Source organism: Hippocampus guttulatus, chromosome 15 (assembly GCF_054856545.1).
Source record: "Hippocampus guttulatus isolate MCC_2025c chromosome 15, RoL_Hgut_1.0, whole genome shotgun sequence".
NCBI lineage: Eukaryota > Metazoa > Chordata > Actinopteri > Syngnathiformes > Syngnathidae > Hippocampus > Hippocampus guttulatus.
This window is the reverse complement of record NC_141275.1, coordinates 4,383,112-4,402,232: the sequence shown is the minus strand read 5'-3', so window position 1 is coordinate 4,402,232 and position 19,121 is coordinate 4,383,112. Positions and strand designations below refer to the sequence as shown.

The 19,121-nt window shown below is 40.6% G+C and overlaps 1 protein-coding gene across 1 annotated transcript; it reads right to left on the bottom strand.

Annotated features, from left to right (window-relative positions):
* Positions 1-188: 188 nt before the first annotated feature.
* Positions 189-15,206, bottom strand: samsn1b (SAM domain, SH3 domain and nuclear localisation signals 1b). The gene is made up of 15 exons (XM_086132007.1): positions 15,057-15,206; positions 13,445-13,576; positions 13,216-13,259; positions 11,454-11,494; positions 11,274-11,348; positions 11,023-11,099; positions 8,516-8,654; positions 7,713-8,080; positions 4,930-5,007; positions 4,751-4,849; positions 3,526-3,649; positions 2,614-2,759; positions 1,351-1,557; positions 1,113-1,263; positions 189-601 (listed from the first exon to the last, which is right to left on the bottom strand). Exons 1-15 carry the CDS (start codon positions 15,078-15,080, stop codon positions 420-422), a joined length of 1,887 nt encoding a protein of 628 aa, XP_085988133.1. The 5' UTR covers positions 15,081-15,206; the 3' UTR covers positions 189-419.
* Between the last annotated feature and the right edge of the window lie 3,915 nt (positions 15,207-19,121).

Genomic DNA, 19,121 nt, shown 5'->3' with positions numbered 1-19,121 from the left:
AAAAAAAAACTATTTCAATACTACTAGCATGAAGACTGGTTTTAGCTTCAAGACTCTCAATAAAGGTGTATAGTATAATTTATAATAGACATGAGGCAATAATAATCGCTTAAATGTACATATCTAACACTGCACTTTCCTAAACCATCAAACCAAAAAACGACTTCATTCATTGAGATGCAAGTGGATTCAATATATTTGACTGTACTTTTAATTCATGTATATATAAACACACACATGCCCCATTTCCACATACTACAGGACATACATATTTTATTTCTGTAAATATAAATCTGACATTTGTTGGGGCTAAAAGTCAAAGCTCAACGTGAGCATACCTGTGTTAAAATGAGGTTCATCCAAGTCAATATCAACATTTGATTTGGGCCACCCCATGCCAAAAAAAGTAACATATCATTTCATGAAGATGTCATCCGAGCAGGTTGAGAGGGCTCGCAAGGAAAACGAATGTCTGCGTCCTCTCCACTGATGTCGGTGCTATCAGATGGCATGTGGCAGCCTGAGTCTCTCGTGTCTCTTTTCATGTTTTCAGTAGGGGTCCCGACCTCTTGCTTGGGCTCCTTCTCCAAGTCACAATTAGCTGTGATGAAGAGAATGGCACACGTTGCATATTATCACAAAGTTGCATGGATGAGAAAGTCTTCCTTTTCAGCTACTGTTCGCCTGTCTGTCTTTCTGTCCTTCATTTTTAGACACTCTGTCCTCATTAATACAGATGGGCGAGTACCGAGACCATGGAGGCTGCCAATACCCAATACCCGCCATTTGATTCATTTGTCATTCAGTTTTATACATGTTCAATTGGTGCTAACGGCGCATAACTGGTTTGCACATCTGACGCAGAGATCGTGGGTTCAAAACCAAGCTCCTGGTGATCTGCTTTGGTGTGAATGTGAGTGCAATGATACGAGGCATGATGGGTCAGTGGTCGAGTGGTCGTTATATTAGTGACAACCCCTTCACCATTCACGCAGGATCATATTCCTTTTTGTCCTTTTCATATTTGGATCCATCTTTCTATATCAAATCACGAAGACAAGAAATGTATGCAGCTCCACGCCTGACCTTAAACGAGTTTCCCCAAAACTCACAGCTCAGTTGTTGCAAGGACTCGACCGCAGCAAGCAGACGATGTCTGTGCTCTGGATCCGTCACTTGTAGTTTTGTCAGGTGATACTCCCTCAGCCTCATCAAGTCATCTACTGTTTGGTAACCGTTCTGCTGGAGAGAGCTTGAATATTCCTGGTAATGCATGTGCAGAAGTTCTGGTCATCAAAAAAAAACACCATGACAAAAAAATGCTGATGTTTTGTGCATTGTAAAGAATACCTCTAAACTGAGACGCCTCAACACTTCATGGATAGTCGAGGTGCATTTTTGGGGCGCTCTGTGGTTTTGCACTTCCTCGTGTGTCTCAGGAGCCGCCTCTGTTAACTCATCCACATAGATGAATTTAAAGTTGCCGATTTTGTTGTTCAACATCCCAGTCCATATTCCCATCGGGCGCTTGTGGATGATGTCAATTACATCGCCAACCTGAATAAGAAATGTTGTTGTGTGATCACGAGTGACATCATAACCTCACCTCATGATGATTCTAGAACAGGGGTGTCAAACTCATTTCACATTGTGGGCCGCATACGGACTTGTTAAATGTCAAATGGGCCGGACGATTAAAATGATACCATACTCTGCTATAAATAACCAAAATATCATGTCTTTCCTCTGTTTTGGTACAGTGAAGTAATCCCACTGATTGTACAAAGGCACAAAATTTTAGGAAGTAATTGGTATTGAAAAATATAGTAAATCATATTAAGATTAAATGAGATTTATAAAGAAAGGAACTTTTAAACCATTTACACATGTACATATAAAATCTCAATGTAATCCCTTCCTACACTTTACAAACTAAAAGGAAAACATGAATTGCATTTTACTAAAAATATTAATTCCGTGTCTTTTATCCATTTTTGTCACATTTAAATTATCCTGCGGGCCTGATCAAACCTCCTCGCGGGCCGTATTTTTGAAAGCATGATTTTAGAATATGTTGCGGTTTAATAGGACATTGAACATTCATTTAGGAATATATATAATTCCATTTTCATTACGGTCATTCAATTATTAGACACATTTTACAACGTTTGTCATGTTCTGTCTTGATTGTGTTCCAGCTGCAGCTGGAGTGAAGGGCATTTCCCTTCAGCACGCGCACCTGTGCCGCGTTTCCCCATCAAACCTGCCTCCGTATTTAAGGACTGACAAGCAGCCTAGTCCTTGTCGGATTATTGACCTTGCTCGCTGTTATGCTTCAAGTGTGATTTTTTTAGACCTTACTACAATTAATATCAATCAATCCTTCTGACCAGCGATTTCAGTTCATCCTTTGTCAGTGCGATTTTCTTGAATAAATATCATTTGCAATCAGACTTTGTCTGAGCCTGAATTTTTGGAATCCTAAAACATTGTTCGTTTTGGTCAGAATCTGACAATATTATTACACATGACCTCTGCTGGTTTCATTAAACCACAATTGTCGGATATTTCTTTATATCGGTAAATGTATCGCGGCTTTCCAGAATTGAATACCTTAAGCTTGAGGGATTCTGTGTCATATGGACTTGGCATGAACTCTGTTTGTACTCGCGCTCGACCACAGAAGAGTCTTGGGCAAAAGGGTTCATCCTCCAGCCTCAGACTGTCTCTGTTACTGGAACAGTCACTGGTAACTCCACCTGGCAAAACCCAAGAAAAAACAATGGAATTATTAGAGCGTTTTTCTTTTTTTTTTTTTTTTTTTTTACTCCACTCCAAATTGGACATTATGAATAGTTCTAACAAGTGTTTGAAGTATTTTTAATGGGGTTTGAAAAAAAAAAAAGATATACTAGTCTGAGAATAAAGTCGATGGAAATAAAATCAAATTAAGGTTGGAATTAGGCCAGCACAGGGACAGCTGTTACTACAGTGGACAATTTATCAGGTTACAGGTTATCATTATTTGTGCATGAAAGGTTTAAAGTTACGAATTAGGACCCCAATTTTATTCTATATGTCACGATCTGTGTTTTTCTTTACATGTTGGATTCACTTTATGGATTCGATTTTTTTTCATGTTATTTGGAGTTTGGGCTGTTTTTGCAATAATTAATTGATTCTTTTTTATTGTATATTCTATTGAGATTATTACATAGTGTATAATATAGTGCACTCATCATTTAAATAAATTTTTCATAGTTCCCATTTAGTTAAATTATTGCGTTCACAAAATTGAAATGTACCAGATCAACATCTGCTGGTGGAATTTTCTGAATAAATATTGAACAAATAACAAGATATTGTTTTAAAATTAATATGTTGAACAAAAGAATGTCAATGTGCCCCGCCACTCAAAATAGCTGAAATAGACTGCAGCTCACCACTGACCCCAACCGCATAGAAAACCCCAACACACTTTTTTCATGTCAATGTTTTTGATTGGGTTATGATTAGGGTTCTTACTTGAGGAACTTTGTCTACTATAGAGGCTTTCCATTGAATTACTGGAGAGCTTGCGCCCTTCAGTCAGTATCCTCATGACACCAGACTCCCTCTTCTTAGCATCTGGTTTTTGGGTGTCAACACACTGCAATGAAAGGAAACACAATTTTTATTATGTCTTCTCAAGTATTTGTTTTGTGTCTCTCCACTGGTGGCGTCAAGATAAAATGAGCCTGTCATAAAGCTGAGTCATTACACGAAGCTGCTGTATTCTCATGGGGAGCACTTAATCCCTGCAAGAGTTGACTTGTTTTATATAACTGTTTTTCCTATATTTTCCGCACTATAAGGTGCACCTAAAAGCATTCGATTTTCTCAAAAGCCGACAGTGCGCTTTATAATTCGATGCGCCTTATATATGGTGTTCCTGTCTCTTTATATTCCCTATTGAGTTGTTTCCCTGTTAGTGTTACTATGCCATCTAATGGTGATTATTAGCAGGAACTAATTGTAATGTCAAAGGGTTTTGCCCGACACGAATTGACATGTGCGTTCGCCAACACACACTCAGTCAGACAACTAATTTCTGACCTTTGCGCAGCCATTATGAAACGAAGCATGTTGATTTATACCAAAGAATAAATCCTGTATTTTTATGGACTTCATGTCATGCTTCATACTACATCCTGAGGGAGCTACTTAAAGATCAATATTCTGATTTACTGAACATAGTATTTTAAATGTTCTGTAAAGCGCTTTGTTACAGCTGCAGCGGTTGTGAAGGCCCGATATTAATCAAGCTGTATTGTATTGTATTGTATTCCCTTTGGCATAGCTCTATCTAGTGGATGCATAGCGCAACCACAGCCACTATTGCAGCTTCTATTCTATGCGCCTTATCATGTAGTGTGTCCTATATTTAGTTTGATATAGTTTTAAAATAGGCTATTCATTGAAGGTGCGCCTTATACTCCGGAGCGCCTTATAGTGCAGAAAATACGGTACTTAGGAAATGTATGTCACCTGCATTATTTTATGTAAAATGTCAACCTATTTTTTTTTCCTAATTTTGACTTTGTTATTCGAATTCTATCCATTTATCTTTGTTGTATTAATTTTAATCAGAGTGGCACTTATACGCTGTCACATTAAATGTGGACCAAAAACATTTATGAAAAATGACAGCATATCGATGATGACATGAGCTCCACAATGTCCTCCACCCCAGCAAGTTTTGTCGACTTACGACGGCAGTTGTAATTTTTTTCTCTGCTGTGGTTTCAATGGGCTGCATGTCAGGCCGTGGTGAGTCCGCAGTCTGCCTCTGGCTTAGTTTGGACCCGCTCTGTTGCAGCATTAAACACAAAGCACATGGTAAAGGAGAGCTCGTCACAATGCACAGTGTCAAGATCGGTAAACCGTTACCAAAGGACTTGCGTTGTGTTGTGGTTTCATAAAGGGCGGCGGTTCCGTGGGCGTGACCAATTTTCCAAATATGGTCAGCTGTAGGGTAAATGAGAGATTAAATGGTATATGATATGATGACAGATGGGCAACAGCTGCCTAAAAGATGTATTCCCCTCGTGAAGCTACATCATAAACAGTTGGTGTTTGTTTGTTTTTTCTGTTCCAAAACTAGGTCAGTCTCCAAAAGCCATACAGTTCTTAGATTAAGAGTATTACTTTAGCTCAAACTGTACTAGTATTGATGATAGCGCCGATGATTACTAAGGTGTTTCTCTTTTCGCAAATCACACCGCATTCGGACTTTAAATTCATCAAGTACAATTTATAGAAGCATTTCAAAAAGCTCTGGCCTCTGCCTTCTGACAGATCATTCATTTCAGTTCAATGGTCTTTTACTACGGCTTAGTGATCATCTGTTTCTCTTGGCCTTTGGCTCATTTGCTAATGCTGACTGTGAGTGACCTAACACCTCATTGTCTCATATAAACAGTACACGTCATTGTACTCTTCAAGCAAACAGTTTCTGGGCTGCACCCCCAGGCTTCAAATAAACTCGTGCCATACCAAAATGAACCACATAATCGAACCCTTCAGGGCCAAACTATGGAGGTTAGTATCACCAACTAATGGGTACCAAACCAGCTTCCTGAAGTGATTAGTTAATTTATTGTGCCTTGCGATTTTTGCCCCCCCCCCGCAAAAAATTATGCACCATACAACATTGATGAAATGTAATTTGTTACAAATTGTGGAATATAGCCCTATGTGGGTGTATGATCAGAGGCTGATTCCAAGCTGAGAGTTGTGTCAGGCAGGACATCTGGCGTAAAATTTAGCCAAACAATTACGAGTGCTCATCATTTCATTTCAAACATCAGTTGCGCTCTGGTAAACAGCAATTATGGCCATTGCTGCAGATAAACGACAGGGCGCCTGTGAAAATTCCGCAGATAAGAGGTCAAAAATGAATGGAGAAGAAAGGAGCATAGTTTTCGGTAGAATGAGAAGGGGAAAGCACAGAGCCTAAAACTGAAAGCAAGGACTCGAATGATATGTTGGGATGATGACAGGAGAAGCTCGACAATTGCTTGAATTGATCATTTGGAAAAATGTGTACTTTATACACCAATAGACTGAGTGTCCAAGCGAGCAGGTGGAAAAGCAGTAAAGCTAAAAGATTTGGAGCTCAGTTCAAATTATTTTACCCTGGTGTAGATACGAAGACAAGAGTCTCAGATCAACTGATGGTCTGAGACTAAAGCTTGATCTTGAAGGTGTTATGTTTATTCATTATTTCACGCCACAGGTTGCATGTGACCTAAAAGAAGGGGTAGCCAAAGTAGTTCAGAGCATCCCTGGCAGAGAGGCTGGCAATGGCAACGGGGCCTGACGAAGAATTGATGGGCAGGTTTTGTATTCAAGAAAGAGGGACAGATGGTGCTAGACTTTGCCAAAAGGATGGAAAGGGCTGTAGGACACTCAACTTCCAGAAGTTGCCTTCCAAGAGTGAAGGTAGAAACACATCTGTAGACTCCATCTTTTACAGATGATTTGACTGAGATGACTGACTATAAGGTTGTGGTAGGTGAGAATTTAGCCAGCCAGCATAGGCTGGTGGTGTGTAAGATTACATTGGAGTTGGTGAGGTGTGCTGCAGATGTGACAGAGGGGCTTTTAGGTGGATATACGGATCTAGCAGCTCTGAACACCTTCCTGTTGGCAACAGCCATGGATAGGCTGATGGGGATAGGTTGGATGATAAACCGGAATCCCCATGGACCTTGATGTTCGCAGATGAAACTGTGTTCTGAATTGAGAGCAGAGAGCAGGTGGAGGAAGAGTTCGAAAGTTGGAGACATGCACTGTGGAGGAGAGTAATGAAGATAAGCAGAAGTAAGGAAGAATGTATGTGCTTGAATGAGAGGGGCGGATGTGGAAGTGCAGGCTACAGGGAGAAAAGATAGCAGGGGCGGAGGACTTTGAAGAGTAATGATCAACAGTACAGATCATTCGGGGTTGTGCCAAGGAGGAAGAAATAGATTCAAGCAGAGGGGAGGTGGAAGATGAAGGCAAACATTTATAAGACAGTGATGGGGTCAGCCGTGATCTACGACGGCTGAGCTGAAGAGACGACAGGAGGCATCGCTGGAGAGGCTGGAGATGAAAATGTTGAGGTTCTCTTTTGGAGTGACCAAGTCGGATAAGATTAGAAATTGGCTCGTCAGATGGACAGCCCAAGATTAAATTTCATTTTGGAGACGTCGCCGGACAGACCAAACTGAGTTGCCAGCCAATCGCAGGGCACACAGAGACGAACAACCATGCACGCCCACACTCACACCGAGGGACAATTTGGAGTGATCAATCAGCCTGCCATGCATGTTTTTGGAATGTGGGAGGAAACCGGAGTACCCAGAGAAAACCCACGCAGGCCCGGGGAGAACATGCAAACTCCACACAGGGAGGCCGGAGCTGGAATCGAACCCGGTACCTCTGCACTGCGAAGTCGACGTGCTAACCACTGGACTACCGGGCCGCCTTATCCTAATATATTATTGATAAACATCCTCATAGCCTGTTTATAGCCTGTACTAGTCAAATTGGAGGAGAGTTTGTTTTGCCTGCAGCATATACCGTATGTGCATTTTAACTATTGCTTATATTTCTGGTTATATTCCGGGGGTGTAATGCCAGTCAAGCAGAATCCAATATAATCGACACAGAATAGCTTGAAATCTTACTTTGTCTTCTGTGGATTGGATATCTTTGGTGGATGCTGTAAACGTGGTCGGAGGAAGATCAGATTCTTTTCTGTCCAGTTCCTGAATGAGACTCTCAAAGCGATCCCATTCGGTTGCCTGAGGAAGCACCAAGTTGCCTTCGCAGACCCCCATCTTATGTCCAGGTTGGTGGCAAGTGTGATAAAAGGGCCGAGTACAGTCAATGGTGTTCTGAACAACTTCTGTCTTTAAATCCACGTGGAGGTTTTTTACTTCCTCTTGCTGCTGCTGCTGCTGCTGATCACTTCGGGAAGACTTTTCCGTTCTTTTGCCCAGACTGATGCAGGTGAACACTGAGTTGCTGTTGCTTAACATGTCCGATGAATTATCTGGCAATGAGTACAGATTTTGTTTGGATAACAACAATGATTATAAACATACTGTGCTGTGCAAAAGTTACAGACCTGTGATTTTTGTTCTTTTACTAAATGACTATATCAAAATACATCACTCAGTAAAGTCAATACTAGGTTTGTTAGTTAGCAAGGTACTTTCTGTTTAAAAGTGGATGACAAGCAAAAAATTTATGCCAGTAGGGTCCATTCACTGAACAATACCGAACAATCAACTGTACTCAAATCTTCTTGCCTTTGTTTGGGACGGTTAATTTTCCAATTTAAAACTGCAATCAATGTCCCTCAATGAAAAATGAAGAGTACAAGGGGCTCCTTTATTTCCTTTGATTTCTTGAAATAAGTGGCAGCAAAATGATGACAACACAGTATAATACTGCACCTGCAAGCAAATTTTACCATGATACTCACTCCTATTATTAGGCCGGTTTGTTCCTTTCCCAGAAGCACTTTGATGTCCTTTTTTGGCTTGAACCAAATCATGTAACATCTTCGGTCTTCTTGAAGTTGAAGTCATTGGTCCATCTTTGTCTTCTGCACTTTCACCACTCTGAAATATGGCAATGCCCATACTTGAGAAATGGACCACACAATCGCACCACAATAGCAACAACAAAAATGCATACAGCACTGTCATATGTTATCTTATTATTTTCATGTACTGTGTACAAAAGAGCCACGAGTTCCCGTAAAGAAGTGATGGCAATTAATTTTGCAACGGGGTCGCATGGAAAAATGGAACTCTTGCCACGGGCCAAGCCAACATGCAGCTTTGTCTACATTATTTTTTCATGTATTTAGAAAAAAAAGTGTACTGTTTTGTTTCGATAGACTGCTATAAATGTAGACATGGCTACCTTCCTTGTACTGCCATCATCACGTGTGCAAATACACAGTTTTAAAAATAAAAGCACCACATATTTTACATTTTACTTTGAATTCATGGTCATTGTGTGGCCGGTCAGGCACTGCGGGCGGGCCAGATGTGGCCCCCGAGCCTTTCATCGAATAGATTTTCGGACGTGGGAGCTGCTAGTTTGCAAATGAATCCAAACATGTACCATCAATTTTCTATGCTGAACGTTTAAAAAAAAAATCTATAAAAATTAAGCATTCAAGTTTTCAAACAGTTGCATAAAGTTGTTTAGAAAAGATAAACTGGTCAAACGAGTCATTGTAAAACATTCATAATAAAATGTTTTAGAATTCAATTACATTTACATTTGACCACTAAGACTTGCGCTCCCACAACATGATAGATGGCTGCTTCCAAGTCCAAGTCAACTTTATTGTCAAATGTGCTACATGTGCAACATACAGTACAGATGAAATGTCATTCCTCTCAACCACAGGAGAGAGAGGAGCCGCTGCGGGTGCCCGCGCTGCCATCAAAAGAACAGTTAACATAAAATGAACAAAATAATACAACACAATTTTTTTAAATCCTTTCATGCACCGCTAATGATAACCTGTAACCCGATAACATGATAGGCGGTCCACTGTAGCAACCACTGTCCCGAAAAGGGTTCAACAGAAATACAGATGCATGGGATGGGGCAACTACTGCCTGCTTCCTCAAGACTGGCGGCCATGTGATAATGGAGATTAAATTGAACAGTGGATGTGGTTTGTCTCGCATACAGTGCACTCGATCTCACCCACGTTCGCTCACATGCTGCCTCGACCCCGTGTAGCCACAGTTGTGTTCAAACATGAGGAGATTAAAGATCTCAAAATAAAATTTGGGGGTTCTCCATTCTCCAATCTGACGCATAGATGACGGGCAAAGACTAAGCACCAGTGTCATGGCCACTCACGTGCAACTACACGTACACCGACATCCACGCATGCGTATTAACTGCATGCCCGGCACACGGTGTCATGTGGGCACAGGATTACACAAGGCTAAACTCTGCTCAGCCATCCGTGCTGAGTGACATGAGAAAATCTGAAAGTGAAAAATCTGAAAATACAGTATATTGTACCTAATATGGGGGTACAATGTGGATTCAAATATAAATACTGTAATAAGACAAATTAGGAGAATTAAATGAATTTTGAAGTGACACAGCATGATTGTTTCACATTTCATAATCATTTGATAAAAGTGATTTTTTTTTTGTGCTGGTTGCAAGTCTAGCGCAAAGCGCAGTCTAACTGTGTGCGTGAGTGGAGTTTTCTCTCTTTTGGTATTTTGTTCGACTTCGTGCAAGAAGAATTGGGCGCAATGGGGCATTTGCTCCTCTGTGTGCCATTGTGGGAAGGAAGTCGACTTTCCCCGACCAATACTAGCAGCATCCCTCATTTGAATCAAATTCAGTGCGGTCCTGCAGCACACCCGAGAACACCATGCCTGTCATCGCAGAGATATAAAATCAGCCAACTCACCAAATCGCCTTATCATCGCAGTGGAAGGTACAACTGGTATTTGTGACACATAACATACAACAGCATAACCCAAAATATTTTCTGATTCAGGATGTCATCAGACATTTCTCGAAGTATACGCCCCCTCCAGCCCAGCCGGATTCCCCTTGAACATGCACATTATTCTATTATTGATCAACCGATCAACATGCACCTCATACATTTACCTCGACTGGGGAAATGCGATGCTAGAAGCTAAAATCGAAAAATGCCGGTACTCCGCTGTGCGCCTGCTCACTTACGGCATTGATTACGCTCGACCGCCGTGCCCCCCGTTTCTCCTCTTTTAAGTTACCAAACATGGTTCTTAGCACCATAAATGTCTAAAACTGTATAAACAATCTATGCAGTATGAGATATTGTATGTCATGAATATTCACAAATGTATATATTCATAAAGTATCAAATTAGGGGAAAAGAAAGGTGACTCCATCAAAAAATTCTGTTGCCACAGTGGAACCAGATAAAAGCGTCAAGGCAATGTGATTTACCTGAACTGGATGACCTTTTTTCATCTTTCCTGAGTTCATCTCCTTCACTGGGTCTTCAGTGTTGCTTTGACAGGCCGCTGTAGATGTCCATGTAAGATCAGGTAAGAATGTTACTGATTCACAAATTGTCAAAAAAGAACATGCAATTGATCGTCGACGTTTGCTACCGTATTTTCTGTGTTCGTTTAGCTCTTTTAGGATGTCATCGGGGCTGGCATAATTTAAAAAAAAAATATTGAAATTATACTGACCTATCTTCACTTCTGTCTCTTGATGATGGATATCAATCCTGAGACCCGATGCTGTCCAACATGAATAGTCTGTTTCTTTGAGGGAAGACACAACCATCATAAAACCATTTATCAAAAAAAAATTTTTTTTGATCAAGTAACTGAGGCGATAAACATGATTAAGATTCATTTTACACAAACCTGATGTTTCATTTTCTATTGCCGAAGTTGGGATGCAAGACCTGAAAGTATGAAGAAAATAAATGAATAACAGTTGTGTCATAGCTCGGCTGATTAGCCCTGTTGTGAATATATTCTCTGAGTGGCAAATTATAAATAGGAGTCTAACGAGATGAGAACCAATTTGAATCAGAAAATTAATTTTGAGTAAAATACTTGAGCGAATTGAATCGAACTGCATGGAATCATTCTACTTAAAAATGTACCATCATTGAGTCACATCGCATTAAAGTGCTCTCAACAAAAGACGATTCAATACGTTTCTTGATACATCCCATTCAATGGCAGTACATTTAGGGTGGAATTATTCATTCCGGTTCGAATATGCTAAGGCTGTAGCTTTTGGAAATATTTGTAATATGCAACAACATGTAAAAAAGCTCTCCAAAGCCCAAACGATCCAAGTGAATTAAATTGAAAGAAACAACAAATCATCACCAACATAAGAGCAATTTTTACAGATTTATACCTGCCATGCATCTTTTCAAAAAAGATGATTCCGTTATGTATCTCGATACATGGGATGTGATGAGAGGTGGGCTGGCGATTAGAATATTCCGTACAATTCCTGAACGTTCATTCTAATCCAGGCAAATCTAGTCCAAGGAGCAATTTATTTATTCTTTATTTATTAATTTAGTTTTTTAAACAGGTGAAAACTTATACTAAAAACTTCCGCTTGTGTTTCCATTGGGACAGACGTTTGTTACCAACTCAGCGTGAATCAATGTTACACTCTTCAGGCTTTGGCTATCTTTTATTTTAGGCTAGCTCTCGTTTTGATTTAGTTGCAATGCAATGTTAAAACAAACCTTGATGGTTAGACGTTTTAGATTGGACCCCAAAAATTATAACATTTAAATCACTTTCAATGCTCATTGGAAAAGTATTTGGATACTCGCCGAGTGGCAGAAGAGACAGAAACTTTTTGGCCATCAGTTACGCACCCGGGGCCTCTCAATCTCTCATTCCCAGGTTGAAATCACGGGCCAGTATGAATGCTCCCTCTAAGGTGTGTGTGTGAGCAATTGCACACTGCTCACACAATCATACATTACATTTCTACACTCACTGCTTCATGTCCACCCCGGTTTAATCTACAAACAGGACACCACACCATTCCCACTTCCCTTACAGTTTCAGTAGCATGACCGAGGGCCTAATTTACTAAATTATTGTAAAAAATCAAGCAAAACATGTCTAATCCACAAAGTATGCGTAGAAGTTAAAAAAGAATCATTGAGATACCAAGCAGAATGTGTCTCGGTGCGTTGGTGGTATCTGCGCATATTTAAATGTTGTAATATGCATATATTTGGTCGAGAAATTGCCTACCATTATGCAAATGAGTCTTATTGATTAAAACACGTCTAAAAAACGTTTGCGCTATTAGCTTCACACAGTTTGACTGACGCAAATAACGCCTTTAAAAAAAGCCTCTTTTTGGAGGGGACGCATTGCGACCTTCGACATCTGAGCATTGTGAGGGAGAGTCCCGACATTTACAAGACATGTCATCCTAAATTACAATACGTACGCAACGTTGAAAATGGTCAGGAGATCAGAGATTTAAAAACATTTTTGGGACAACTACCGTACGGAATTAGTTCAGGGGAAAATCACGGCTAAGTGTTGCCCCGGCAAAATAATTATTCTAGAAGGCAAACACAAAGATATATTGTATTACCTGTTTGCATTGACCCAAATAAGAAGATGCACATACCTTCTATTGTTTCTTTTTAATCTTACATTGTTTGGCGTTTGGACCTTAGGGAAATAAAAAACAAATAAAGCTGAACTTTAAACATAGAAAGAAAAGAACCATACGATATGATGAAACAATGAAATATTCCAAAAAGAAGATTGGTACTAGCTGGATGCAACTAGCAATAATGCAGATTTTTAACAGATTTTGACTATTGTGAACATCCTGACGAGTACCATAAACTTACATAACTAATGTTTGGATCCGAGCCAGTCCATTGAGCTCTACGCCTTAGAAGAGGGCTGCAGTGGGAATTGGGGAACACGTCCTTCAGTGATGAGTTGTGGGGGGGTTCATATATGCTCTCGGAGGAGCCATCCTGAATCCAAACGCAAGAACATTAAACAAAAAAATAAATGAATAAATAAAAAAGTTCTAATCTGACACATTAAAATGAGCAACTCAACTCCAAATTTAAAAAAAAAAAAATAATGCACAGCTGTCAGTGGTCGTCAAAGAGGAATCAATCTTCTGTGTACAATTTTAAAAATAAATAAACTTCAATCATTTGGTTTTACATTTATGCTGCTTAAACCAGATGCCACATCAATTTTTAATCAGTATTAAGCATACTTGGGTATGCAGTACCTCTGTTTAATGATGACATTTAATGCTGTTTATGTTGTAGGGAAGCGGTGAAAAATATACACTGTTGAAAACTTGGGAGGAGGGAACCTTTTGAACACACACTAGACCTCAGCTACGGCTCAACAAAATCATCGGTTCGCGATATTCTGTTTACAGACGACTTCCTGGTTCATAGAAAGTGACAGGGGAAAAAAAGGATGGGGAATTCAAAACATTTAAATTCACTTGAATCCCTACTTCCCATTGGGAAATAAAGCTCACCAGCACCAGCAAGTCGACAGCTGCCCACTACGGCGCCATCTTGGATGTTCTCATCTCTCTCATGTTTTATAGATAGAAAACACATTTCGGAAATATCAGACATGTTATAGGTTCGGTATAATGTATTTTACCTAATATTTTAACGTGATCGTTCATGCATTTTAACAACTTCTGCATCCTGCCTTTACGGCAACTTGCAAAATCGATATAAGACAACCAAAACTATTACTATCCATCCATCCATCCATTTTCTAAACCGCTTATCCTCACGAGGGTCGCGGGCGTGCTGTCTCCGGGGCAGTAGGCGGGGGACACTCTGAACTGGTTGCCAGCCAAACGCAGGGCATACATAGACGAACAACCATCCGCGCTCACAATCTCACCTAGGGACAATTTAGAGCAGTGGTCCCCAAACTTTTTCCTATGAGGGCCACATAACATTTCACTGCTCCACACAGGAAGGCTGGAGGGGATCGAACCCACAACCTCTGCACTGTGAGGTTGACGCGCTAACCACTAATAATAACACTATTAGTGAAATACTCAGGGGGGTCGGACCAAATGGAGGCGGGCCGTAATTTGGGGACCACTAATTTAAAGCGTCCAATCAACCTAGCATGCATGTTTTTGGAATGTGGGAGGAAACCATTATTATTATTATTATTATTATTATTATTATTACTATTTTATATTTTTCAGTTATTTTGGTATCATATTATTACGGATACTATTTTATAGATAGAAAATGTGCTCCATCCTCTTGTATTGGATCCCAAGTATGCAAGTGGTCATAATGTTGTGGCTCGTCTTTGTATTTGAATCAATACACGTATAACGACAATATTGGAAGCAACAGCGGGTCCATGTCAACAACATCTCCGCTCCTCTCGATTTGTTGCATCATTACAGTCTTATTATAGGTACCAAGAAGTGCAGAAGAGAATTCTTACCAGAGTGAAGCAAAACAGGTTCATGGCTGAAGCGCTGTGCCGACGGCAATAAAGCCAAAAGGACAGTAAATAAATAAATAAATACACTGTTGTGTCTGCTGAGCGCTTTCACACGCAGGCACACACCCTCATCTACCCCAAGTGATGGAAAGGCTCACACATACCCCATGCTGACCGCAGCCCAATGGCATAATCCCAGTTTAAAATCCTTCCCTAATCCAATAGATGCAGTGAGCCGTCACTGTCCAACACTGGCCGGGCCACCCATTGCAACAAGACAATAAACAACCATCCATCCGGGCTTTTGTTTGCCGTGTGTCCGAAATGATGACACTGATGGCTTCATAGTAGTCAAGCAATCTCCGAGTGAGGTTAAAGTTTGGGTCACTATGTTTACTGGAAGAGTGACCCATTCGGGAATGAGGTTTCCATTGTTTTTCAGACCCAATAAGGTTAAAGGAAATCAACTCTGTTTTTGCGTCTGAATTTTTCATTGCACAATTCATGAGTTAACCCTTTCATGCACTCTGTAACCTAATAACATGATAAACTATCCACTGTAGTGACCACTCTCCTTGAAAGGGTGAAACAAAGGCAAATTTATTTCGATAGACAAAAGTGTCTCAAAGGGCTTCACAGACCCACAAATGAAAAATATGGTGTCAAACTCATTTTTGTCTTGGGCCACATTGTAGTTACGGTTTGCCTTGGAGGGCAGTTATGAATTTGGAGAAACCATATAAATGTTTAATCACCTCCAGATATTACATATACAGCGCACAATAAATTGATGAATACCTAGTTTTAAAATCAAGTCAAGAATAATGACTGTTATTGTCGATTGCATATGACAATTTGAAATTTTGGTTCAGACTTAAGCAAGCATCATGGAACTTGACATGCTTGATTTGCTTTCGCGGGCCACATAAAATGATGTGGCAGGCCAGATCTGGCCCCCGGTCCTTGACTTTGATGCCTGTGCTCTAAACCAAGGGTGTCAAACTCATTTTTGTCACGGGCCACATTACAGTTTCGGGTTCCCTTGGAGGGCCGTTACGAGTGAAATCATGTAAGGAAGTCAAGAATAATGGTTTATTCAACGATAGTTTAAATTCCTGTCATGAGGGTTTCGGTAACAAGAAAATTTACAATCGCTCTCATATATTTCATACGAGAATTTGAAATGTTGATAAAAATGTTTGTCTTCTTCTTTTCCTTTCAGCTTTTTCCTTCAGGGATCGCCGCAGCTAATCAGTTGCCTCTATCTAACCCTGTTTTTGATTGAAAAAAAAAATGTGAGTAAACATCATAAAAGTCAATATGTTTGATTTGCTTTCGCAGGCCACGTCAAATGATGTGGCGGGACAGATCTGGCCCCTGGGCCTTGAGTTTGACACCGTGCTAAACTAACCCCTCAGCAGGGCAAGGGAAATTAAAACAATTAAAAATCTGGATTAAAAAAAAAAAAAAGAAACAATGAGAAGGGGTCGCAGATGGGTGAATCTTCCTTCCATGATAACCATACTCCAATGGATGCCGAGTGCCCAGTATTAAACAAAACAATGCAAATTTGGTTTAATGATTCAACCCCTCTTTTGGAAAGCTGCAAGCTTCTGTTTGGGGGTCAATACACCACACGGAGTACAGAAATGGATTTATAACCGCTTCCGCTGTTCTATGTTACTCCTACAGATGGCAGTGTCTCCCTTTTGAATTTCCACGGATCCATTGCCCACGCGATTGACTCCACCTGATTCAATTGAGATAAATTCTTGCTTTCGTGTCTCTTTTTAAGTAAAGCGAGTAACAAAGCATAATCTATAGGGTTAATCTCCTGAGGCTCCGAATGGGTTTATTTTACATTATTTAAACATTGGCACTTTATGTTTTTTTTCTCAACACCGTTCTTTCTTTTAATGCACTATTCTTTCAGCGTTGGTAAAAATGACTGCCATGGGATCTCGCTGCATATTACTTGCATAAATTTCATTCGGTGCAGCAACAGTCCTCCTTGAGAAACTTAATTAAACACCGTAATTCCTTTCTTGACAATCTGAATGAAATATGATCTATCATGTTCTATTATACAGCCTTCACTCCATAAAATTATAATATTAAATCTCGGTTACACCTTTGGCCTGTACCGGCTGTGGTTATAGTTTGACCTCGAGATTGAGTCAATTTTCCGACGTGTTCGTTCATAGAGGTTGATGGAGACGACACCTCTAATTTACCCTGGCATTCTTCTGTTGACCTCTAACCCCAGGATGGACAGAATCTCAGCCCAAAGGTGGTGACCTGGTGACCTTTCTTGTAACCTTTGGAACTTTTGACAACCCCCCCCCCCCCCCACCATCCGCCACCTCAGTCAAAAAGTGAAACAGTCTGTCCCCTTGGAATACAGTAAATGACCTCTTGTCCCCTCGTCCACCAAAGGTATGCGAGTTTGGTGACCCCGCTAGCCTTTCATTAGCGCTTCCTTTTTATTACGCCAGTTCCTCTCTGCCTTGTCAGCACAGCCCAGGGCGGGGAATGGTGAACGGAGGGAGCGGTTAGGTTGGAGGGGAATCGGAATGAGAAAGAGGAGGAAAGCAAAGGCACAAGAAAGAGCGATGGGAAGGCAGAGAGAGAGAGAGAAAGTGATAGGAGCGCAGAAGACGGAGCCAAGGGAAGACAGATTGGCAGCATCTGCTGTGTTGACTAAAATGTCACCTTTAAATGGCTTCCCTCTCCTTGATGCCGGACCTCCCTATCTGATCTCCATTCTCCTTGGGAGTTGAAGTTGCGATGAGCGATGAAGGACACAACAGAGAGCTTATATAAATAGGGCTCCAGTTCAAGATAAGCTTATAGTCAAAAGAAATACTATTTTTCATACCTCCCACACGGCTCGACGGGTGCCACCGAAATGGACCATTTGAATGTTAAGTCAAAGGTCAGCATGTCACGTATGAGTAAGATAATTGGATTTCGTGGCATACCGCCACCGAGAGCTGTTATGACCTATATCATACAAACGCTATTTCCTCGAGCAGAACTGAAAAGATACAAACGTATCGTACATATGTACAATATCTCTTCTCGGCACATTTCATGCGCTCAAGAGCTGCGGGTGATACATTTGCCTCTCCTGCGTTCACTACTAAACCGCTTTTTTGTCATTGAAGCTGTTGAAAATTCTTAAATGTTAACCGTGGAAAGTGATGATCATTTTGTAATGATGACAAAGGTTGGAGTCTTTTTATACCCTAGCCATTTTTTTTTGTGGTTGTGTTTATCTTGGTCTTGTGGCTGGAAATGAAAAGAGAGAGATGAAAGACAAAGGTCAGCAACGTTGGGCCCGCGGGCACAAGGTAGCACTCATGGGTCCGTTCGAAAAAAGTGATCATTTGCAAACGTGAAGGATTTTTAAAAATAAAGTGTTGCACAATGATATTTATTTTTGTTATTGTTATTGTCATAAATAATTAACAATGTTATTTGAGCAAGTGTTATTTCAGCATTTTGGGCGGGGTAAGTGAGCTCCCACTAACATCGCCACCATGTGGTGGCTTCCCACAGGGCAAAGCGGTGTCACTCTTCAACTCTTTCGATTTTAAATGTCACTCAGATGCCAGTCACCATCCACTCTCTTGTGTCCCAGGGGCCATATTCACCCTTCAACCACGAGGTTAGAGTACCGTAATGTCACAAAGAGGAGAGATGGCCGTCAGCACCAGAGATGCCACAACAGGCAGGGCAACTCAGGCAATTGCCCAAGGTGCTCAGCTGAAGAGGGCCCGAGAGATGGGTGACACCGGTCCATATCAACAGCAAAACAATGACGCTTGCTTTAGACGTTGCACTAACAACGTCTCGGGAATTAAGCACATGTGACGCTTTGCTAACTACTGCTGGAGGCTATTTAGGGAGCTTTGGAACATGACTGTTATCAGTTTGTATCAACCATACAAATGGAAACTCCAATGGACAAGATTATTGTAGTTACTCACAAAATATGCAAGTACAACTAACTATAAAATGTCAAACATATTTTCATAAACGAAGAACAATAAAAAATAAGAG